The sequence below is a fragment of the Trichoderma camerunense genome, assembly GCF_050948025.1.
Source record: "Trichoderma camerunense strain CBS 138272 chromosome Unknown V8C40scaffold_3, whole genome shotgun sequence".
Classification (NCBI taxonomy): domain Eukaryota; kingdom Fungi; phylum Ascomycota; class Sordariomycetes; order Hypocreales; family Hypocreaceae; genus Trichoderma; species Trichoderma camerunense.
The window spans coordinates 796169-818260 of NW_028145367.1; the positions used below are offsets into that span (position 1 = coordinate 796169).

At 51.9% G+C, this 22092-nt stretch overlaps 6 protein-coding genes across 6 annotated transcripts; 4 read left to right on the plus strand and 2 right to left on the minus strand.

The window, feature by feature from the left end:
* The first annotated feature begins 207 nt into the window (after positions 1-207).
* Positions 208-2372, plus strand: V8C40DRAFT_139274 (RMD1 family protein). The gene is made up of 3 exons (XM_083211173.1): positions 208-1627; positions 1703-2054; positions 2123-2372. The coding sequence occupies exons 1-3, from the start codon at positions 479-481 to the stop codon at positions 2197-2199; spliced, it is 1578 nt and encodes a 525-aa protein (XP_083076927.1). The 5' UTR covers positions 208-478; the 3' UTR covers positions 2200-2372.
* V8C40DRAFT_235300 (uncharacterized protein) lies at positions 2364-4608 on the minus strand. The gene is made up of 2 exons (XM_083213829.1): positions 3580-4608; positions 2364-3377 (listed from the first exon to the last, which is right to left on the minus strand). The coding sequence occupies exons 1-2, from the start codon at positions 3865-3867 to the stop codon at positions 2751-2753; spliced, it is 915 nt and encodes a 304-aa protein (XP_083076928.1). The 5' UTR covers positions 3868-4608; the 3' UTR covers positions 2364-2750.
* A 338-nt stretch (positions 4609-4946) lies between these two features.
* V8C40DRAFT_235303 (chaperonin-containing T-complex subunit CCT8) lies at positions 4947-7415 on the plus strand. Its single transcript, XM_083213830.1, has 3 exons — positions 4947-5393; positions 5525-7091; positions 7173-7415. The coding sequence occupies exons 1-3, from the start codon at positions 5335-5337 to the stop codon at positions 7188-7190; spliced, it is 1644 nt and encodes a 547-aa protein (XP_083076929.1). The 5' UTR covers positions 4947-5334; the 3' UTR covers positions 7191-7415.
* Positions 7416-8380: 965 nt separating this feature from the next.
* Positions 8381-9004, plus strand: V8C40DRAFT_262448 (NADPH-dependent FMN reductase; the record flags this gene model as incomplete). Its single annotated transcript, XM_083219363.1, has 1 exon — positions 8381-9004. One exon carries the CDS (start codon positions 8381-8383, stop codon positions 9002-9004), a length of 624 nt encoding a protein of 207 aa, XP_083076930.1.
* Positions 9005-10025: 1021 nt separating this feature from the next.
* V8C40DRAFT_272945 (Pleckstrin homology domain-containing protein) lies at positions 10026-13724 on the minus strand (the record flags this gene model as incomplete). The annotated part of the gene is made up of 3 exons (XM_083220414.1): positions 10026-11253; positions 11321-13343; positions 13547-13724. 3 exons carry the CDS (start codon positions 13722-13724, stop codon positions 10026-10028), a joined length of 3429 nt encoding a protein of 1142 aa, XP_083076931.1.
* Positions 13725-18636: 4912 nt separating this feature from the next.
* On the plus strand, positions 18637-19654 carry V8C40DRAFT_139346 (uncharacterized protein). The gene is made up of 2 exons (XM_083211174.1): positions 18637-19430; positions 19499-19654. The coding sequence occupies exons 1-2, from the start codon at positions 18949-18951 to the stop codon at positions 19506-19508; spliced, it is 492 nt and encodes a 163-aa protein (XP_083076932.1). The 5' UTR covers positions 18637-18948; the 3' UTR covers positions 19509-19654.
* The last annotated feature ends 2438 nt before the right edge of the window (positions 19655-22092 follow it).

Below are 22092 nucleotides of genomic sequence, written 5' to 3' on the forward strand. Positions count from 1 at the left end.
CAGCCATAACCTGGCCAAGTACCCATCTGCTCGTGTTTCTCCTGCACCACGAAGCTCCAGTGGGTCGTGTACTGCACTTGTGCACCTACTGTACTCTGTAGTAGCACAGCACGTTAAATTGCCAGTGCCAAGTACCTGCCGGTTACAAGCACTAAGGCTCCCGAGTGGGCCCAGACCGCTTTTCGCCGAATTTGGCCAGGGAAAATTGGACGGTACTCCGTCATCGAGCAGCAATAGCAACCTCCAGAATTCTGCTCGCACAAACTTCTTCACAGCATCTATCCCTTGCTCACCTATCCAATCGCTCTCAATGCCGCCATCCTTCTTAGTACCTAGGCGGAGATAACCCTTTTCAAGCATCCTGGTGTATTTCTTATCCTCCTCGCTGATAGAAAGCCTTCTTCCGACGGGATCTGTCTAAGCCGTTGCCGCCCTTACTTCATCCCCAGCTCCCAGCGTCCAGCCTCTGACATTCGAAATGGACTCTTCCGACACCGCAAATACGAGCGCTGGCGAGACGACGCCTCTGCTACCCACGCCCGATGCCTCTCGGCCAAAGCCTGCACGAACAGTCACCTTTAGCGCCAATCCCGTCAGCCGAACCATCGAGCCCGATCCTCCTCGCCTACCCAGGAGCTATGCCTCTCATAATGTCAACCATCAAGCCGGCAGCAGCGCCGTCGTTGGCCCGCCGATGCTGGCAGCCTTGAATAGCAAGCTTCGCAGGCGACATAGCGGGGGGTTCGTCCCTGTGCTTGCGCCGGTACAGGGGCCCAAGATTGGTCCGCAGAGAAGCACCAAGAAGACAGAGAAGCTCAAGCTGCTGCCGAACCCAGATTTCGGAGACGAGGGTGAAGATGAGGAAAGCGGAAGGGATGTTTATTCCCAGTATACCCGAATCAAGGATCCGACGGCGCGAAGAGATGCTGCGCGACTCGGAAAGGCAGACCGAGATCGACTGCCTCGCGTCACCGCGTACTGCACCGCCAATCGCTATGAGATGGAAGGATTGATGAGATTCCTCAAAGGGCGTGGCAAGACTCGCGGCGCGAACCCAAAGCTCATCGATGAGTGTATTTATACGCCCTATATGTACGGCAAAAGCCAGCGAAACCATGAGGTTGTCGAGCCAAATCACGAGAGGCGCCATTCTACAGGGAGCGAGCTGGTAGACGGCGAGACCGAGCGAGAGGAATTCAGGTCTATGCCTCGTGATCATCAAGACTCTGGCTACGGAGAGGGCCTGATGATCGACCACAGCCGAGAGGAAGCCGGGGACCTCCCTAGTGAAGAGCTTCTAGGTCCCGCTATGCCCGAGCACATGCCCATAAAAGACACGATACCGGATTTTGATATTCAGGTACACATGCCTGAAGTCTTTCTGTTCGATTATGGTGTGGTGGTGATATGGGGCATGACAGAGGCACAAGAGGCTAAGATGCTCAAAGACATTGCCAAGTTCGAACTGGAGAAGCTAGCTCCTGATGATGTCGAGACGGAGCACTTTAACTTTTACTATACTCGGGAATATCAAGCGCGTATCTACAACGATTTTATCACTCTGAGAGACAAGAACAACTACATGACCAAGCTTGCCATTTCGCATGCTTTAGCACAGAGTGTCAAGGTAAGATGAACCCTGACAAGAGGCCGTTGAGAAAGGAAGAAGACCGAGCGTGTAGGAGACTAATAATATCAACAGACGTCACTTTTCGAGGAACTCATTGCTTCCACCATCGACACCACCAAGGATATTCCTACTCAGATTGCCTTGACGGGCAAAGTGGCTCTGAACCGGAAACAAATCAACATGCAGATTGGAGAGCTCTTCATCTTGAGGATCAACATCCATCTTAACGGCTCCGTCTTGGATACCCCCGAGCTCTTCTGGGTAGAGCCCCAATTGGAACCTCTCTATCAAGCTGTCAGAAGCTACCTTGAGATGGACCAACGAGTCGGCCTGGTCACGGAGCGGCTAGATGTTATTGCTGACTTGTTGGCTGTTCTCAAGGATCAGCTAACCCATGGCCATGGCGAAATGCTCGAATGGATAGGTATGTTTTACTTCCTATCAGCCTTATAACTTTTATCCATAAATGTATGCTGACTAGGTTGAATTTAGTTATCATTTTGATTGCTATGGAGATCCTGGTGGCTGCGATCAACATTGTTGTCGATTTGTATGCGGGAGAAGTTTGAATGGAGGTAGCTTAGAGACCTTTTCTTGGAAACCAACTGGCTGTGAATTTGCGTGCGGGAGAAATGGAGTCTATCCTACCTTGGGCGTTTGAATTTATCGTTGTAGCGAATGGGGTCATGGAGATGGGCGGCGTCACTGGCTGGGAAGAAGCGAATCTTTACATACCTATTATTTAACCATGGATAGCAATGCGTAACAAGGCAATGCCATTCAACATACTTATTCTGTCCTTCATCTCTATGTGGGCTGCACATTAACATCTTTGATAAGAGTCATGACAATGTCCACCCTGTAGCAATTCAGAAGCACTGGCTACTTTAATGTACATGCATCCAACGTCCTAGATTACAGATGCACCCCGGCAATTACAGTGCCGTTTAGAGAAAAGAAGAGAAAGAAGGAAAGAAATATTGCCAAGCAGAAAAGCAGAAAAGCAGAAAACAAAAAGCAAAACCGTCTCTGTCCTGTACCAATATGGAAGAAAATAACGCCTTCCGCACCATGATCTGCCGTCGCCCGTCCCATAACCGCGTAGCCGCCCTTTTTTTGTTTACTCGTCGCCGTCTTTGTCCATCTGAGTCTCCTGGTCCTCGGTGTCATAGTTGCTCATCTCAACATCGTCGTCGTGAGCCTCAGCCTCTGGCTTTTCAGCTTCGGGCTCGGCCTTGACGCTGCTCTTCTTGGGAGACTCGACGTCGGCATCACCCTCAGCCTCAGCGGCTGCCTTGTCCTCCTCCTCCTCTTGAGATTTATTCAGCTGGTCCGCCTTGGCCTGATATTCTTCCCTCTCTGTTTCCGGTAGCTCGTCCCAGTCACGCTTGAGCTCCTCGTCAATATTCAGCTCGGTATCATCCTTGTCATCTTTATCATCTTTATCTTCCTTGTCCTCTTTGTCCTCCTTGTCCTTGGCTTCAAGCGCCGGCCGAGCCTCCTCGCAGTAGAGTTCAAAAGCAGTCTTGGGCTCTTTGGAAGACTTGGACACGCCGTTGGCGCGAGAGCGCTTTGCCTGACTATTGGACTCGGACGCTGGGGATGTTGGCTCCTTTGCGGAGCTTTGTTTGGCATCGGCGTCAGCTGGAGCGTTGGACTTCCGGTGACCTTTCTTGATGCGCAGCGGCTTATCCTTGGGCTTTCGGGGGTTAGCATTCGATTCAATGGGGATATCGAAGGAGGTTGCCTATTTCGTTACACTCAAATATCAACACTGAAAAAAGGTGTTTTTGGTGGGGAGGAAAGGGAGCAGCAGCAGCAACGCGTAAAGGAGATGAAAAAAAAGAGTAGGAAGGGGGAGAGAGAAACCCGACCAAGCCGGGTGGTAGCAACGTAAACAACGAATAAAAGAGGATGAAGAAAAAAGAGATACGAGGAAGAAAACATACCGTAGGAGGCGGACTGGGGCTGCCCTCGGAGTCTTCGACGTTTGTGCTGGTGCGCTTGGCCAGCTGCTCAAGCAGGAAGGCCCTTTCTATCCTCAGTTTCTCGACCTGGCGCTTTATGCGGGCGAGCCGGAGCCTGGCAGCGTCGTTGGCATCCTCGACCTCGTTTGTGCGGTTCTTCAGCTGGACACACTTCCGTCGGTAGGCTTCTTCGACAGACGGAGGCAGCGTCGAGGGCACGCTGGCTGGCTCAATGTTAGCCTCGGCAACCAATTTTCTCTTGGCAGGCATTGTTGGCGATTGTTAGGTGGCGAGGGTCGAGATTCGGAGGGATTTAATAGTTTTGTCGCGAGAGTTGGGGGGGATGCGAGGCGACGCAGCGAGGCGCGGTTTGATGCGATGGAGATGGAGATTGGCGACTTTTTCTCCGGCGGGCGGCGGTATCGGAATCGCACGTTGATGCGGCACGGCAATGATGCGGACGAAGATGGCAGATTGGAGAGAATTGGAAGTTTGTTGAAGGGAGGAAAACAAAAAAGCTTTAGGACTCACAAGGCTGGGGCGCCATGATGATGGGTTGCGGTACGTATTGGAACTTAAGAGATGCGCCGACTCAATGGCAAATTGGGCGCGCCAATGTACATGTACCTCTGGCTTGGTCACGACAAACACCTACGGAATGTAGGCAGTACGAGCGTGCAAAGCAACTTAGAAACGAGACCTTTGGAAGACGCTCCACAAGGCGCGGGTTAACGCGTGCGATAGCGATACGGGAGGAGCAATTGGAACGTTGTAAGTGAGAGGGAGAAGAAGGGAAGAGAGAAAAAAAAAAAAAGAGGGAGCAAAAAGAGAGGGTGTAAAGCGAATAAAAAGCAAAAAAGACGAGTAATGACAACGCGACTAGCCGTGATGAACTGCAGCAGACTATATTTTCATCTAATTGGTCTATGGGGAAGATGCAAGGAAAGAAGAGGTGTAAGATGATGAGATCTTGGAGAGAAGGGGCCGGTTTTGGGCAGTGCTGCGAGGCTGTGAATTTCAGCGGGTGTGGCCACTAAGAGCTGGAGAGTTATGTACCTGCTTTTGTACCTGTGCCTATGGTTGGTGGCCAAGATAGGCAATGCTGAATTTAGTAGGCAGTTGGTAGAAGTCGTCAAACCATCAATTCAAGGGCAGAATAGAGAATAGATTCGTCTTTTCGTAATGGCAGGAATCAACAGCGGTGCTCATTAATCGTTCAAGACATGCTGATAGCGAGTACCTGCAGGTAGTCTTGATTATCAATAGCAGCTATCCTCAGCAATCGTCAAACATTGGTATCCTAGGTGCTAGATCATGCACCCAAAGACGACTCATCTTCTCTCCATTCTACTTGATTGCCCAAATAAATTCAATTACATGGGCATTGACAGATACTAATTAGTACTCACATGCTCTATTCCACAGCCAACTCCAACCTCTATTACTGCAACCCCCTATTTTCCTCCCTTAGCCTTCCACGCGCTTTTGGTCTCCATAGAATCGCATGGAGGGGCAGCTGCTGGGAAGCGGAATAACACCCTTTCCTAAGCAGCCATGATTGGCTAAGCACCACAAAAGTGCCCCCCCAGGCTGCCAGCAACCACCCCCAAGATTTTCCCAAGGAGCTCCAAAGGGACCATCGCCAACTCCCCAAACTCGAGTGTCTGGGCGGGTCAACAAGCAAATCTTCCTTTTTCCTTCTTCGTTTGGTTTGATTCGATTCTCATCTTGCCCGTCATGTCTCTCAACATCCCCAACGCGCCCAACTCGGGCCTTTTCAAGAAGGGCTACAACAAGTAAGTTGCCAACCCCGCCATGCCATTTCATCAAAACCCATGGACGACACGAGCCACGAGAGACGAGTCGGAGCACGCCAGACCAGACCAGATCGGATTGATGGCTGACAAGACAATTCACCCTTCTATAGCTACGACTCAGAAGATGGAGCTGTGCTGCGGAATATCGACGCCTGCCGCACCATCGCGTCCACCGTCCAGACGTCGCTGGGCCCCTACGGCCGCAACAAGGTTGTCATCAACCACCTGCAGAAGATGATCCTCACCTCCGATGCCGCCACGATCCTCCGCGAGCTCGATGTCGTCCATCCCGCCGCCAAGCTGCTTGTCATGGCCTCCCAGCAGCAGGAGGCTGAGATGGGTGACGCCACAAACTTGGTCATTGTCCTGGCTGGAGAGCTGCTGCGAAAGGCCGAGGACCTGCTGCGCATGGGCCTCAAGACGTCCGACATTGTCATCGGTTACGAAAAGGCACAGAAGATTGCTCTGGAGACCCTGGAGGAGCTCTCTGTAGATAAGGTGGAGAACATTCAGGACCAAGCCGAGCTGAGCAAGGCCCTGCGAACCGTCATCGCCAGCAAGCAGAACGGAAACGAGGAGTTCCTGTCAAGCCTGGTGGCCGAAGCTGTCTTGGCCGTTCTACCCAAGAACCCCGCCAACTTCAACGTCGACAACATCCGAGTCGTGAAAATCATGGGTGGTAGCTTGGACCAGAGCAGGGTCGTCAAGGGCATGGTCTTCCCTAAGGAGCCCGATGGTTCGATCAAGAAGGCCAGCCACGCCAAGGTCGGTGTCTTTACGTGCCCCATCGACACAAGCCAGACAGAGACCAAGGGCACCGTGCTGTTACACAACGCAAAGGAGATGATGGACTTCACCAAGGGCGAGGAGGCACAGCTGGAAAAGGCAATCAAGGAGCTCTACGACTCAGGCCTGCGCGTGGTCGTGTGTGGCGACCGAGTGGGCGACCTGGCAACACATTACCTCAACCGTTTTGGCATTCTCTACATCCGAATTCTCAGCAAGTTTGAGCTGCGACGAATCTGCCGTGTCGTTGGTGCTACACCACTGGCTCGGCTGGGTGCCCCCATGCCCGACGAGATGGGCAGCATTGACGTTGTCGAGACGATTGAGATTGGCGGTGACCGCGTTACCGTCTTCAGACAAGAAGACGAAGTCACACGCACTGCTACCCTAGTCCTCCGTGGCGCCACCCAGAACCACCTTGACGACATTGAGCGAGCTGTCGACGACGGCGTCAACGTTGTCAAGGCCATCACCAAGGACAACAGACTGGTTCCCGGAGCCGGTGCTACCGAAATTTCACTGAGCGCAAAGATTCAGGCACAGGGCGAGAAGACACCCGGCCTGAGCCAGTATGCCATCAAGAAGTACGGTGAGGCCTTTGAGGTCATTCCCCGCACCCTGGCCGAGAGCTGTGGTCTGGATGCTACCGAGGTTCTCAGCACACTGTATGCCGCCCACCACAAGAGCGAGAGCGGCGATGCCGGTGTCGACGTTGAGAACGAGGAGGGCAACGGAGTTTTGAACGCAACCAAGGAGGGCATTGTCGACCTTTTGGCGTCCAAGAGCTGGGCCATCAAGCTGGCCACAGAGGCTGCCCGCACGGTCCTGTCAGTCGACCAAATCATCGTGGCGAGACAGGCTGGTGGGCCGAAGCCTCCTGGCCCCAACCCTGTAAGTTTCTGACCTCTATCCTATGAGCATCTTTTATCATGATACATATATATGATTGTTTGCTAACTCTTTTTTAAATAGAACTGGGATGAGGACTAAATGCATTAAGGCTGCGTAAGGGAACGGCTGAGGGGAGGCTGAGGAGGGCATGTAAAAGCATAGATATCCGGGACCATTTCGAGGCAGGCTATGTAATATGAGGACAAAGAAAAAATGATAGAATCTAATCTGAACTCTGTGCACATTGCTTAATGAAGAGAGCTCTAAACCGAGGTCATTCTAGTTCTGTAATGGTAGCCGTTATGCCCATGGAAAGGCGTCAGAGTGTATACAAGTCTCAACTCCGACTCAACTCTCGTACTGCGGACTAGACAATTCAACCCTTGGAACTGGGTCGACTAACACAATCTTCTCGGCTATAACAAGCCTAACAAAATGAAAGCTCCGGGTACCTGATCGCAAGTCCGCCCAGTTACCATCAACGGCGTAACGGAGTGCTAATTCCATTGTATCCTGGTAATGCCGAACCATACGCGGATATACAACGGCCCCATGGATGGTCGGAATTACAAGATAGTATACGCAGCCAATCAGACACGACAACGCCGGAGAAGGAGTACGATGGATTTTACTTTTCAATTCTTCACGGAGTATCGCAAAATTTACTTCATTCTCTATTTTCATATTCCCATCCCGCGCGCTTGTTTAGATTGTTAGGAGTTGTGGGTTTATTCTTCTCAGTGTTGGGCGAATCAGGAGACTCGACGCCGGGATCCTTCTTTGGAGCTTAGGAGAGTTCGTATCATATACCACTACCTAGGTATGCAAAGCAACTCTAATACAATGAGATTTAGTATGATCTATGATAGAACGGTGGGTTGCCTAGATTCTTCGAGCGAAACGCTGTGATCCACAATCAAGGAGAGGGAGAGAAACCATGTTGACTAAGTTCATCAAACTGACCTCGTCGTTCACGGAGTTGATCGTGGATTTGGACCTCGGAAATATGAGTGTTCATGTTCAGCATGGGAATCTCAAGCGAGGTAAATGCTCGAATCGTGAATGTCGTGTTTTCGTATCATTCTCTTATCATAATTATTCCTCGGACTTCTAAAGACTCTCCGTGGCGTCTGTCGTATAATCATATCACCTTCCATCTTATATAAACGGGCTGTATATATACCACAGCCTCATCTTCTTCAACACAATCCAACTCACCTCACCTCAACTCTCTCTCTCATACACAAACAAACAATCTCTCACACACAAACACACACATATCTTTCAAAATGGCCTCCAAAATCGCCATCATCATCACCAGCACCCGCACCCCCCGTCTCGGCCCCAACGTCGCCTCCTTCGTCCACAAACTCCTCACCCCCCTCGCACAATCCTCCTCAGCAACCCTCTCCATCGTCGACGTCGACACCTTCAAGCTCCCCGTCTACGACGAGCCCGTCATCCCCGCAAACGTCCCCGCTCGCGGCCAGTTCATCCACGAGCACTCCAAGCGCTGGTCCGCCGAGATCGCCTCCCACGACGCCTACGTCCTCATCGTGCCAGAGTACAACTACGGCGTCGCGGGGAGCACCAAGAACGCAATCGACTACCTCAAGAACGAGTGGGACGGGAAACCCGCCGCCATCGTCAGCTACGGCATCTCGGGGGCAAAGATCGCTTCGGAGCAGGTCAAGGGCTCGCTTGAGGGTGTTGGCCTCAGGGTCTCTGCTACTAGGCCCCAGCTTGCCTTCTCTGGCGGCGTTGGTCCCGACGCTTTCCTCGCTATTGGTGAGGGAAATCTGGGCGAGGCCACGAGAAAGGAGTGGGAAGAGAAGCACACCGATGAGATTATCCAGTCCTTCAAGGAGATTCTCGATGCCCTTGCAAACCCGGTTGAGAAGAAGAAGAACTAGTGGCTTCGAATAGACGACGGAAAGGGTCAAGAAACGGGATAGGATGTTCATATCTTTCTCTGTCTTGCAATTCTCCAATTCTCGGGTTGTCTTTCTTAATTAGGGGTTGAGCTGTCATCAGCACTGTCCATTTGATATGTATGTGTGGGAACGAGCACTCCGAGTTGGGGATATAACGAAAAGGGGCTTGTCAAACATGTATTCAGCATAAAAGCACAAAACTATCTAGCATTCGAATAGAATCGGGCCTCCAACCATTCCAGTGTTTCCTCGTGATACCATGCAAATCGAAATATATGTATGTTACACATAAGCGTCTTTGTTTAATGCACAACCCGCTCTCAGCCAAGTATTCCCAAAGAAAATCAGAGATTCTCTTCCATTATTCCAATCCAACCCATTCCGAATAGAAGAGAAAGAGAAAAAAGAAAAAAAGAAGACACAAGGAAACACTAAGGTCTAAGAGAGGTGCAATCAAATGACAGTAACAAGCAATACGCTAATTGCTTTTTCGCTTCCAAAGATGTCGTAGAGATTGGAAACTTGTATATACGGCTACCATCTTGCATCGCAAAATTAAGACGGGTAGAAAACGTGACCGAAAAAAAGACCAGAAACAAGCTAAGAAAACAAACACGAGGGGGACGTTTCTCACTACCAAGAAAAGGCAGAGACTGTGTATGTGTGCGTGTGTGTGTGTGTTGCGTGTGCCTTGAGGGGGTATACTTTTGAGAGGGAAAAAGGTTGCAGTGTCATAGATTTCTAAAGCTTGATGGTATCACCAGCAAGTCGGTAAATAAGATATCTTGTGCAAGGAAATATCGTGAATACGTCGAGACGTTCCAAGGGAATCCGAATAATCTTCCAAGGAAAAAACCATGAGATCGTTGAAAAATGTGCCAAAAAAAAAAAAAAAGCAAAACAAATAAACAAAAGCAGAAAGCCAGTCCCAAACGCCATGGCCATGCTATAAACGGAACGTACGAGAGTGTCATTCGCTCAAGACCAAGAGACAGTTGAATCATGCCTCTTCGGTGATTCCGCCCTCACCGCCGCCTTCTTCCCGCCACTCTCGGCTGCGTTCTGCAAGGCGCTTGATGCCACCTATCCGAGTCGACCACAGACTCTCAATGGGGCTCCGCGACGTAAAGGCACGTTGCGAGCTTATAACTCCAATTGCTTGGAGAACCGCCTTACGACTGTCGCGGCCGAACACAGCAGGGTGTTGGATCCATTCTAGACTGCTCTCGAGTTCAGCATCAAGAGCAGCAACTGTTGTAGCGTCGATACCAACGCCGAGTGTCAGTCCATCGGTGGAGCGTGACCGGCCTAGCGGAGGAGGAGGGCCAAGCGCAGGCGGGCCATTGCCAGAGGAAGATGTTGCCGACGTAGGCGACGGGCTGCGCTTCCGATCTGGAGTTCCAGATGCTGGAGACCCTTCGTTACCTGGGTGCGGTGTCGAAGGTAGGGATTTGCTGGGAGGTACGGGTGGCAAGCCACCTTTGCCGAGGCCCTTGAGGATGGAGCGAGTTTCGTTCAACAGTGTATGAGCGCGGTCATGCTGGCCACGGCTCACAAGAGTCAGGGCACGCGTGAGCATGTCTGAGGTGAGCAGCTCCATTCGCCTCTGCACAACGCTGGGGTGTGGGGGGATGGGCGGCGTGTTCTGCCACTTGTGCTTCTGGCCAAGATTTGCTGGCAGCATGGTAATGGCCAGAAGAGATGGTCGTGGCATCTGAGCCGTGGTGCCATCTCTCAAGATGTCGCCCCAGATGAGATCAGCCTGGATAAGTGGCACTTCCTCCACAGAAAGGGTCCTCTCTGTATCGGTATCTGTCGACCCACCAAGAGCCTCTAGGCCTGAGACAATGTTGTCCCATGGGTCCGGAGCAAGCGTCTCCTGAGAAGAGGTGTCGGGGAGGATGACAAGCTGAACCAGCACGTCACGCTTATCTCCAAATCGGAGGTCGCCGAGCGACGCTTCAGCGTCTCGTCCTGTTGCCCGCTTGGTGATTTGCAAAGCGCCACTGATTTTGTGAAACTTGGCAGGTGATCCTTCTGGGAGCTTGAGCTTGAGCTTGACGTTCTGGTGAGACAGTGTCTGCATGCTGCCCAAGCACCCAGCTAGACATTCCCGCAGCATCATCCAGTCCTTAACATATGTATATGATGCCTTTGTCCTCGTCGAGAGTTCAATCATTGTGTCAGGCTTATGGGTCATTCCCAGCCCAAAGGAGTGAATAGTGATCCTATACAGCGGCGTCTTTGTTAGTTCCGTAAAACAGGCGATTTTTTATGATGAATACTTCAACTTACTTTGCAGCTTCTGCCCTAGAGACGACAAAGTCCACAGAATCGGCGTCGGATGTCGACACATCGCTGATGAGCAGAATGGTAGCAATGGGGTTGTTGTGCTTTCTCTGCATCAGCAAATCCATAGCAACATTGGCACCTTCGACCACGTCGGCACGATGGCTCTTCTGACCAACGGGCTTGATTGAGCCCAGGACATTGGACCAACCAGGCCAAGCCTTGGTGGTCATGCCAACGATTGGCACACCGCCACCACCGGAACCAAATGTGACGAGGCCCATGCGGTCCCTCTCACCGAGCGTGCTGACCATGAATTTGAGTGCGTCACGGACGAGGTTGATCTTAACACCCTGCATTGACGAAGAGATGGGAACAACGACAACGACGTCGATCGGGACGTGAACAGCGTTGGGGAGGCGAATGGACTTGCTTGGCACATTGGTATACTCGGTCGGTGCAGTCGTGCCGGACTTGTGGCCCCAGGAAGAAGCAATGGAGGATACACGTTGCTGGCCAGCCCGACCCCATTCTCCGTCCTCATCGTTCTCAGAGAACTCTCCGCGGTCCAGATCGGGGCTTCGAATAGAAGGAGCAAAATCGACAGCGTTCAAATCCAATAGAGCTTGATTCCATAGCTTGAGCTGATTGCGGTTGTCGAACCTGAGATGAAATTGTGGCAGTTCAAGTACGGAGAGATTGAGAGTAAGGACGTTCTCATCGATAGCTCCCGTTTCCGTTACGTCATTGAGATGCTTCTTTATCAGGATGGAGCCCTTGAGTGTGCAGCGAGTAGCTTGCTTTCGTTGAGCGCCAGACTCATCCCAGTGGGGCGGGAGCTTCTTCTCCTTGACACAAATGAGCATCTCGGAGAAGAGATAACACTCGAGCTCCTGCCATGATACTTTATCTTTGCCCACTCGTAACGTGCCGCACAGTCTCAGCTGTCCAAATCTATTGAACTCTAGTCCATGCCAGTTATCGACGCGGTTTCGTAGATTCTCCGTCATTTCTTCCAAAACCTCGGGAGACTCGTAAGGGTGGAAACGTGGGGGGTTCGGCGTCGGCGTCGGAGCAGGTGATACGTCGTGAGGGGCCACCTCAGGAACGCCCGGGTTAACAGCCAATTGTGACTGTACCGGCGAGCCAATATCCTCGGGGTCCGGCCTCCATTTGTTGTCAGGAACTTCGATAGTGACAAGGCACGTGAGCGTCTGTTGCTGGCGAGACCTGCTGATGGTAGGAAACTCGGAGCGAACGGTCACAATCGGAGGAGGAATGGGGTTTCTCGTAGCGGCGCGAGGGCTGCTGGGTGTCGTCTCCATTGTCTGGACGTCGTAGTCGTGGCGCCATTGAGAGCCGCTCTGTGCAGTCTCAGGATAGCCATTAGACGAGGCCATGCCAGTACTGTCATTGCGAGTATGTCTCGTAGAAGCGTAGCGATCTGAGCTGTTGTCCCTGCCATCGCGCTGGCTCGTCCTGCCAACACTCGGAGTATGCGTCAACTGTTGACGCCTTTGGGTCTCTACACTGGGTGCCCCCTGGCTTTCCCAGGTGGGCGCCGGGGTGACGGTGCCAGCCCTTGACTCGGTGCCGGCAGTACGCACCATGTTGCTGATTTTGTCTACGTCTGAATTAGCGGCATGCTTCTGCGTTTCCGTGCGTCTAGATGACGAACTGATGTCCAGGACATTGCCGCCTCGGCTGGAGTCGAGATGTAGCGGGGCATCACAGGTTGGGCAGTATTGTGCCTCCATTTCGCGGATGAACTCGTAGAAGCAGGCTTCGTGGGAGACATGGGAGCAAGAGAACTGGAGAATGCGCTCGCCTCGCAGCGTGTGCTCCAGTGGTTCCTCGCAGACAGCACATTCGCTGCCTACGAATGTCCTGTCCCGCCGCATGCGGCCTCGATCCGCGCTGCTCGACATGACGTTGTTGTCGATACCGCCTACTCTTCTAGATGTAGCGGTAGCGGTGCTGGTAGTACTTGCAGACCGCCCTCGGTTGAGAGTAACGGTGCTGCGTGAGGCTGGGTTGCTAGGGGAATGGCCTGAAGGAGGTCAAAGTTAGCGACTCTGCTGAAGAGAATTGAAAGTGGAAAACAGTCATTGTCAGGTGGAGGAAAGAGGAGAACGGAGAATGAGGAAGAGGGGGGGTGTTGGGGAAACGAGTCGCGACGCATTGTAGTTAGGGGGGCGTATATAAGGTTGGCGCGGGAGGTGAGATGCATACCCTCAAGATGGAACGGAGCATCCGTTGCACTACTTTCAGGCCTAAACCGAGGGCCAGCCGACCGTGCTGACCGTGGACTGGCAATGAGGCCCAGGTCGCCCAGAGCACTTGATATTGTATCTTGCTTTCTCCTGCGGCCGTCGACGTGATGCTGACTCTTGTGCCGTCGACTGAACATGGAGACCGCCGGTGGTGGGTCACCAACTCAAGCTAGAAATCGATAATTGATGTCTTGGAGCTGAGCGTGGCTCTCTTTGCGTGTTTCAGCAAGTGCCTCTTAATCTTAATCGGAGCGTGTGCAATGTCGCAAGTTTACTTGGACATTTGACTAGTGGCTTTAGGCGTGGGTTGTTTCAAAGGCGCCCGCGGCGGGAGTTGCTAAGGGAAGAAAGAGAATGGAAGAGATTCTGAGAGAGCGACAAACAACAACAAAGGGACCGGAAAGATGGCGGGGGAAAAGAATGGCGTATTGTATGGAGGTATGCAGATGCAGGTGCAGAAGCAGAAGACGCAGCAATCGGGTGCAGGTACGACGCAGGATGAGGTAACGAAAACAAATTAAAAAAAGAAAGGCGCTCCGTCAAGTAAAGTACTGGTCCAGAATGGTTCGACGTAGTACTAGGACTGGTGTAGGATCGGAAAAGAAAAAATGCAACGCAGATGCAGCTTCTAGCTCCTGGTTCGACAATGGCTTCTCAGTAGCGGGCCAGAGGGAGAGAGGGCGGGGACAGCGTGTGCATGATGGTGAAAAGACGCTGTGCCCAGATCGGGACGGAGGCAGGCGATATCCTACTAGAGTGTGGCTAGCACGGGTGAATTGGGCCAGCTAGAACAGATCAGGGAGATGCTTGGATAAGGGCCAACGGGCTAAAGGATTGGACGAGTGGGCGAGAGAAAAAGAGAAAAAGAGACGAGACGAAAAGGAAAAGAAACAAGAGGTCGATTGTACTGTAATCGTAAGACCAGACAGAGTGGTGAGGGGGGCAAGGAAAAAGGAAAAAGGGAAAAAAAAGAAAGAGAAAATTGGAAAAGAGACGAAAACCCCATGCTTGGGTAGAGCAGGCGAGATTGACGCGATGAGGCCTGTTCCTGTTCGGAAGGGTCTGGTCTGGTACCTCCCAGCTACCTGTCCGTGTACCTGGAGGTACCGAGAAAAGGGGGCCTGCAATTTGTCTTGCTCCCCTCTTAGCTTGGAGCCAGTCATGCCTCTTTTTTTTTCTCTTTTTTTTCTTAGGTTGTTTATGCCAGCAACGACCCCGGACTGATGAAGCCTGTTCCTGCGTTACAGCAGGCTGGGTCTGTTGGTGATCACAATGGCCTCCAGCTCAAGCTAAGCAGGCATTACATGCACGGAATATTACCTCTGGCCTGGGACAGCCATTGAGGTTACTGACAGACAGCAGACAGGTGGGTATGAGAACCACGAGCAGCTGGGAACTTGTGGGTACTTCAGATTGCCAATACTCGTACATGCCAGGTTACGGTACTGGAGACTCAATGCTGGATCCAATTCAAGTTTGCTGCAATCCCATCCAATTTGCACCAGCACGTCCTAGTGCCGCATCCCAGGCCGCTGGTTCACCCGCTGCGTAATTGGTGGGAGGAGCTTACTGCAGTAGCGGTTCCCTGAAAACTTGACGAGTGACGAGGTACCTGCATGGAGGAACAAGGTACCTTCAATGGTACCTTAATCTGTTGGCCTTGGTTCCCGCAGTGGTGAGCTCATCCTCACTTCACTTGGCACCAACAAAAGCCGATGGGATAGGTAAGGTCCATGTAGCCTTTGCAATCGAACATTGGCCCGCACACGCAAGGGCTCTTTTTGACTCGTTTCTTTTTCCCTCTTTTTTTTTTCAAGCCTGCAACCTGGATTGGGGAGATTCGGGTGCTGTAGATCCCGGGCCAACACGGTCCGAGCGAGATTAAACGTACATGCACCTCCACACGACAACCCACGAGGAGAGAGGAGTCAGATGCTGCCGGTGTCATTAAGAGGTCAAGATAGAGTCAGAGTGGAATAGCTATGTGCAAGAACGGGTACGAGCACAGACTGGCAAAGGCACAGACACGCACGCGGGCTCCAAATCGCAGAGACTGCCGGCGGGAATCTCCAGCGCATAGACACGATGCTACTGCTGCTGCCGGCGGAAGCACATGTCCACGAGCAGAGATGGATGGCCTGATTGCCCTGTCTTGCATGACGGAGGCTGCAGAGAATGGAAAGGAAGGGCATCCCAGACAAGGCGCATGGCCCTGCCGTTCGCCTTGGCCGGGTTCTGCTCCGCTGCTGGGACCCCTGCCAGAGCATTCAATGCGATCCCCTGTCGTCGTGTCCCGAATCGGCCAAGGTCTGCGTGGTGGTGGAGAGAGCGCCGTTTGTGCCAAATTCGAAGAATCAGAGCCCAGTGGGCACTTTCATCAGGGCCTGCCCGACTTGGCGCCATGCTGTGCTGGGTCTTTTCCGTCATCAACGCTAATTCATGCACGTCCTGTCGAAGATTTTGGCTTCCTGTGGCTTCATGCTAGTTACGAGCATACCAGTGGGAGGGACTCTGAAGAAAGTGGCGTGGCCGCCAACCACCACCTTGGTTCCAGCCGTTGCTAATCTTGTTGCTTCTACGCGAGACGAAAATGCTAGCGGATGGGCAAGCTCGAAGACGAGTACGGAGTACGCCTAACTGGAAGCTGAGTTCCCATTAGTACTCAGAGTACCCATCAACCGGTTGGAAGCTTTATGTGGACTTATCGGAGTTGCTAGTTGGTAGCTGCAGAACAGGACGTGCGTTGAAGAGAGTGCCATTGAGCTAAAGCCGGAGGTGTGCTGTATCCACTGGTTTACCAAAGTCCAAAGCAAGGCAAAGATATCAAAGCACCAAAAGGCCGTGAGCCCTCCTCCGCGGGAGAAAGAGTAGCCCAGCGCAAAATAGGCTGCCGAGGCATGTCTCTACAGACACTCGTTCGTTGTCAGAGCACCGATTTACGAGAATGGAGCAATAATCAATGCACCATGATGGAAGCTCTCATGCTATACGATTAATGGGTAGCATCAAGTCACTCAACGGCATCCGATTCGGTACTCTCTCGTCTACCTAGTACTTGTTTCGTGCTCACGAAAAGCGCTTCAGTACTACAGCACTAACCATATTGATACGTTTACTTGCTGGGAGAGTGTTAGGGACTTTGTTTGAAATTGTTTGGTGCACGTCACGGGACTGTCTCGTACCCGTTCAGGTTGCATCGTCTCTTTACTGCAACCTCTCCTCCCTCCTCCGCTTTTCATTCCATCTCCATTGCCGCGATCACGAATTTGTATGCCGGCGCCGCCGTTGCAGAAGAAAATATCGCAGGCCTACTCCACGATGAGCCCGCCCAAGCCTTACGGAATGCCTTCCGGCATAGCTTCAAACTCGCGTCTCAAACCGCTATATTAGCCTCGCGTGGCTGCTGGTGGATATGCCAGCATCGGTGACCTATGGGACGACGAGAGCCGGTCCAGCAGGCAATTTATTGGGACATGCATGTTTTCTGCATTCACCAAAGCACCAAGGATTGCGGAGCGCCACCCACTGAGGCGGCCCGCGGTGCAAAGCTCCCAACCATCTTCGGGGCCGACAAGCTGGCCATGACATGGATGACAGCGCCCGAACCTGTTCTGACGGCCCCTACTAGCCACTTAACCAGGACAATTTTTCACCCCAGAGCGGTGGCAGTGGCTGGTATGAGCATACTGTACAGACCTTTCGGCGTACGAATGGTACTGTACATCGACGTCGGGTAATTTGATGCCAGTACTCCGGACAAGTAAGCATCGACCTACTGACGCGTGGGAGCACAGGGGTACCTCTTTTAGCCAGAAGACAAGGACTCTCTGCTTGGATTAACCTCCTTCCCGACCCAGTCCTCGGGCAAAGTCCTGAGATCGTGTCCATGGGCCCAGAGTGTCGGGGCTGCATGTCTCACATGCTTAATCGCTATCGTCTGCGCCTTTTTCCAGGCAGCGAGATGCAAAGGGACGCAACTTTTCTCCCAATCCAGTATTTCGTAGTCGCCAAGCACATAGTACGCTGCGCTCGAAGTCGACCGTTTCGCTAGCTTTGGCTCGTTTTCAACCGGTCGAATTGCATCAAGGACGCTGAGTCATGAACGATAACGGACTTGTCATTAAACTGGCGCCCCTCTGCAGCTGCTGTCATGTCTTTGCCTCTGGCTCTGCCTCCTCTTCATAGGCGCATGAAAAGGACAATTTTGGTTCTTTACGAGCCAGGAATTGGCCTCCAGAAATGGGCGAGGCTCAGCTAGTAGGTTACCTGGGCTGCCGCCACCAGACGAGGACTGAGCTCAGCCTGTCAGTACGAAGTGCTCATCAAACTGATGCATGCAGCTAACATGCACGGTGGGGGGTTATCACACATGTCCCAGCAAAGTTGCATCTTCGAGTCTCCAGGAACCTAGTCGTACTACGAGCACTGCTACCTGTATACAGGCATGTTATGGTTGCTGGGTTCGTCCCAAGGTGCGAGTGCCATAATGGTGGGAAGCTAGGGTTGGGCAATGTCCGGCCTGCTTGTTTGTCCTCCATACCCGGCTATATGGAATTGACTGCACGAGGAGACGAAAGGAGCATGGGCAATCTGCGACCTGAGATTATTCATCCCACCGCCCTGGATCCGCCAATTTCACAGGAATCGTGGTTACGAGAAGCCTGGGAATGGTAGCTTTTTTCTCACTCATCCACTTCGTCCCAGCCAATACCAGTAGTGCTGGATCTCTGCATACACGTGCAGCGATGGCGAAAAAGACTAGAAACATTTTGAAGCAAAGAGACACCTGAAGCGCAGCTGGATCCGGCATAGCATCATAGGCCGGGCTACCTGGCGTCTGGAAGTCGCTGAAGCTACTGTACGTCCTCGTCCAAATACGCTACGCCGTACGGATATATCCCCGCCATGCTAATGAGCCAGTCTGCAGCTCGGCGTTGGGCGCCGGAGACTTCTTCAGAAGCAGCATTAGCAGCATCGCGGGCGGGAGACGAATCGATTCTCGGGCAGCGCGCGCGAAGCGGCTTTGGGATGCTTCCCCGGCGCTCCAGCCGCGGAGAGGCGTCTATTCCCAACTCTCAGCTTGGCTGCGCCCTCTCTCTTATCAAGCCACTGCTGGGTATTAGTATGCGTACGCCGTAAATTCTATACGACTAGCACGACTTGTTGTAGTTAGAAGAGTGGTGACAGACTTTCCTGTTGCACATACGAATATTCCGTACACGCAGGAGACGTGAAAGGCAGCATACTACAGCCAATTTGCAACTGCGGGGGAAATGGCCATCATTTCACGGACGGATCTGAATCACGGTGACTGGCGTCATTCTCAAACGATTAATTAATTAGTCCACGGCACTTTGCCACATGGCTTTTGTGTCGTCTCCCTTCCTCCTGTGCCTTGTTCCCATTTCCTTTTTCCAAATCACTCTGGCGCCGGGGGAACTGGGAGGGAACAAGCCGAAGTCAATGATTCAACTGGCCCTGGCACGTTTCATGCAATGCCATTCGCCAGAAAGGAGAAACAAGGTCGCATTGGTCGTGGGACCAGGGCTACTGAGCAAGGGGTCGCTTGTCGAACCATGGTTTCTGCAAGGCACCTGTCTGCACTTTACGACGTGCAGAGATTTGCATATTCTAGCCTCTATTTGGATCGAGTACATGCAATGCCCTGCTACGACTGGGTGGTTGGAGGTACTATTTCGACTAGAGGGCAGCAAATCCGACGGGGTAGCCAGCCGCTTGTTGTCCAAGTTGGCCGGTCTTGCTCTGTCACCGTTAGGTTGCGGCACCGGGTCTTGTTTCCATGGACGCTGCAGGTCGGAGCTACAAGGCAGAATCCTATATCCGTAGGTCTGCGGAAGAATCATGTCAATATTTGCCTGAGCGTCCACCGTGTATTAACTTATACCACTAGAGCTGCATGATTGACTCGAGAGCACCGCTGAACTGATCGATGCCCTTACTTCTGACGACGTGACACAATTCTTGATATATACTTCGTACCTCGCATGTCATACATGCGAGCATCTCGCTACTTGGATTCTTGCTTATCCAGGGTAACCACCGTCAGATGCTGTACTGGTGTCGATTCCAAGATGCACAGGCCAAACGAGACGCTAGGGGATTTGCAAACTACCCGACAGAAACGACCGGCATGAATTGCCATCTACAGAGTCTACTCCGCGCGAGAGCCGCATAGAAGCTCGTCTAGAGATATGTCCGACCTGTGCGGCGATGCTACCGTACACCGAAGGGAGCTATACTGCGACTATTGGCGCGGCATCGGTCGCAACGCCTCCAACGGCCGACGGCACATGGCTGGTGGATGCTCTCAACTGCCGCACGGGGCAATATGCATCTCCCCGGGAGGCACTAGGTGTTGGTTGACTGTCTATCAAACCTCCCATCCCCCACTTGATCTCATGGCAGCAGAATGATGTGTCACCCGTGCAGAACATGACTCGCTAATACGGGAAATCAACCTAGTTTCTGTCTGTGGAATGCAATCCCGTGCAAATAACTGCCTGCGGGACGAGTGGGAAAAGAGGGCTCGGACTGGTCCGCCTGGCCGAAGAGTTTCAGTCACAAGCTTCAAGCCACGCCGCGCCCGCGTATCCGTCCGGCTCCAGTTGTTTCAAGCCACTGGAGGTGGCATACTCTACTCCATCTGGGCTGCCAACTGAGAGTTGAGGCTGATATTAGAAGAAATTGGGACAATTGAGAAGCTGAAGTCCACCGGGCACCTGGATCGCGTCCTGATTGGCAGACATGCTACGCTGTCGATCAACTACCCAGCACGTACTAGTCAAGCTCAGATGTGCTTGCGCCATCTCTGTCTCAAAGAAGCCCCTTCGCATCAGCTTGTTGAATGGATGCTGACTACTGGACACTATTGATACGGCCGCCTCCTTCAAAGAGCTCCCATTTACCATTGGAATATTCCTGAAGGCCATTATGGGGACCATCAGGAGGGCCATCGGACAAAAATATTCTCCATGACCAGGCCAAGTCTTCTGGTGACAAATGAGATGTAGTACGCCTTTGATATAAGTGAACATTGTTGCCGTTCGACTTACCTCTCGGGAACGAATCATTCCGTGCTCTCTGACTATTAGCTTGGTTTATCCAAGGAGAGACTTCCAACTGCCGAAATATTGTCATAAATGACCAAAAAAGCAGCAGTATCAATGAGTGGCAATATACAATCACACTGGGCAGCTGCCGTCAAAGCAGAATGGCGACGTATGGTTCCCATTGGCCCAGCACTCCATGCATGCTGCGTTTAAAGCTGGGATGATCCTCGCAGGGGCACTGCCACCTGCGCTTCCTGCGCTTCCTACAATTCGGAACCAATGATTCTCTCATTCAACCGGTTGCCTTCCAATTATGTCGTTGATCACTAAACTTCCCAAACGCCAAGTCCTACCTGAACAATACTGACGTTTCAAAGCTGGACTTGAGCTGCCAAGAATTATAGTAGCGGTAGGGGTAGGTGTGATCTATTGTGAATACTGCAAAAAAGATTGGGTTTGGTCTATGTGATATGTCTTTTGCGGCAGCGCTTTCCGAATATCTGACATCGGGTTGGATTCTCGAACGGTCTTTCACACGCATGTTGGCTGAGTACTGCATATAAGCGAACATCAAGTAAATTGGCCTGATCCTTTGCTGTATAAATAGACTCTTTAGCGTGACGGAGAGAATATTCCGCCTCAGTTGCCGAACGCCTCCTTTGGTAGGAATCTCGCTATGATATGCCGAGACCAATGAGAGCTGGAGTCACCCGGGTGATTGGGGTAGAGAAGTGAAGTCACCGCGTTTCACATGCAAGGATCATTGTTTCTCTCACGTTTCGTGATCGTCATCACTATCATCATCATTATCAGCTCCCAACAACACGGCATCACAGTTGTCCCTTTACCAGCTGAAGACAAGGATTCAGTCAACGTCAGAAACCCACTATTTGGGTAAGATCCAAGTCAAATGACCAAATGACCTATTATCTCAAATGCAGTGCACATACGAGTATGCCACATCTAGCTACCCAAGGCGGCATGCCGGCAGGTATTTGCGTTGCATCCGGAGGCGCTTAGCTTAGACGCATGCACGTACTCGTATATCGTCACAAGCGCCTGTAGCGTTGCATTCTCAAAAAGGTGTGACTGTAACCCTTTGATCAGGGGATAAAAAGAAAATAGAGAAGGGGGAGAAAAGAAGAAAGCCTTTTAGAAGATGATGCTGAATGACGCTGTGGATGGTGAAATGTGAGATGAGCAAGGTTTGTGTTACATGTATATTAAGGGGAATTTTTCTTTTTTGAGGCCGGTTTGTTATATGTGATATTTTGGAGAAACCGACAAGGAGGAAAAAAAGGGGAGAAAAAGAACGATAAGTTTATCTCTGTTTGGGCATGTACGAATGCTGATATGATTGACTTGTCACATGTGAGTGATGAGTAGATGATGGGCTTAGCACTTAGATGAGACACTCTCAATCAAATCTACAAGT

Bases quoted from the DNA above. Each gene is read 5' to 3' on its own strand.
- V8C40DRAFT_139346 (XM_083211174.1), top strand. From the start codon at position 18,949: ATGGCTTTTGTGTCGTCTCCCTTCCTCCTGTGCCTTGTTCCCATTTCC.
- V8C40DRAFT_235303 (XM_083213830.1), top strand. From the start codon at position 5,335: ATGTCTCTCAACATCCCCAACGCGCCCAACTCGGGCCTTTTCAAGAAG. The intron at 5,394-5,524 runs GTAAGTTGCCAA...ACCCTTCTATAG, and splicing joins TTCAAGAAGGGCTACAACAA to CTACGACTCAGAAGATGGAG.
- V8C40DRAFT_235300 (XM_083213829.1), bottom strand. From the start codon at position 3,867: ATGCCTGCCAAGAGAAAATTGGTTGCCGAGGCTAACATTGAGCCAGCC. The intron at 3,378-3,579 runs GTATGTTTTCTT...GTAACGAAATAG, and splicing joins GCCCCAGTCCGCCTCCTACG to GCAACCTCCTTCGATATCCC.
- V8C40DRAFT_139274 (XM_083211173.1), top strand. From the start codon at position 479: ATGGACTCTTCCGACACCGCAAATACGAGCGCTGGCGAGACGACGCCT. The intron at 1,628-1,702 runs GTAAGATGAACC...TAATATCAACAG, and splicing joins CTTTAGCACAGAGTGTCAAG to ACGTCACTTTTCGAGGAACT. The intron at 2,055-2,122 runs GTATGTTTTACT...GGTTGAATTTAG, and splicing joins CGAAATGCTCGAATGGATAG to TTATCATTTTGATTGCTATG.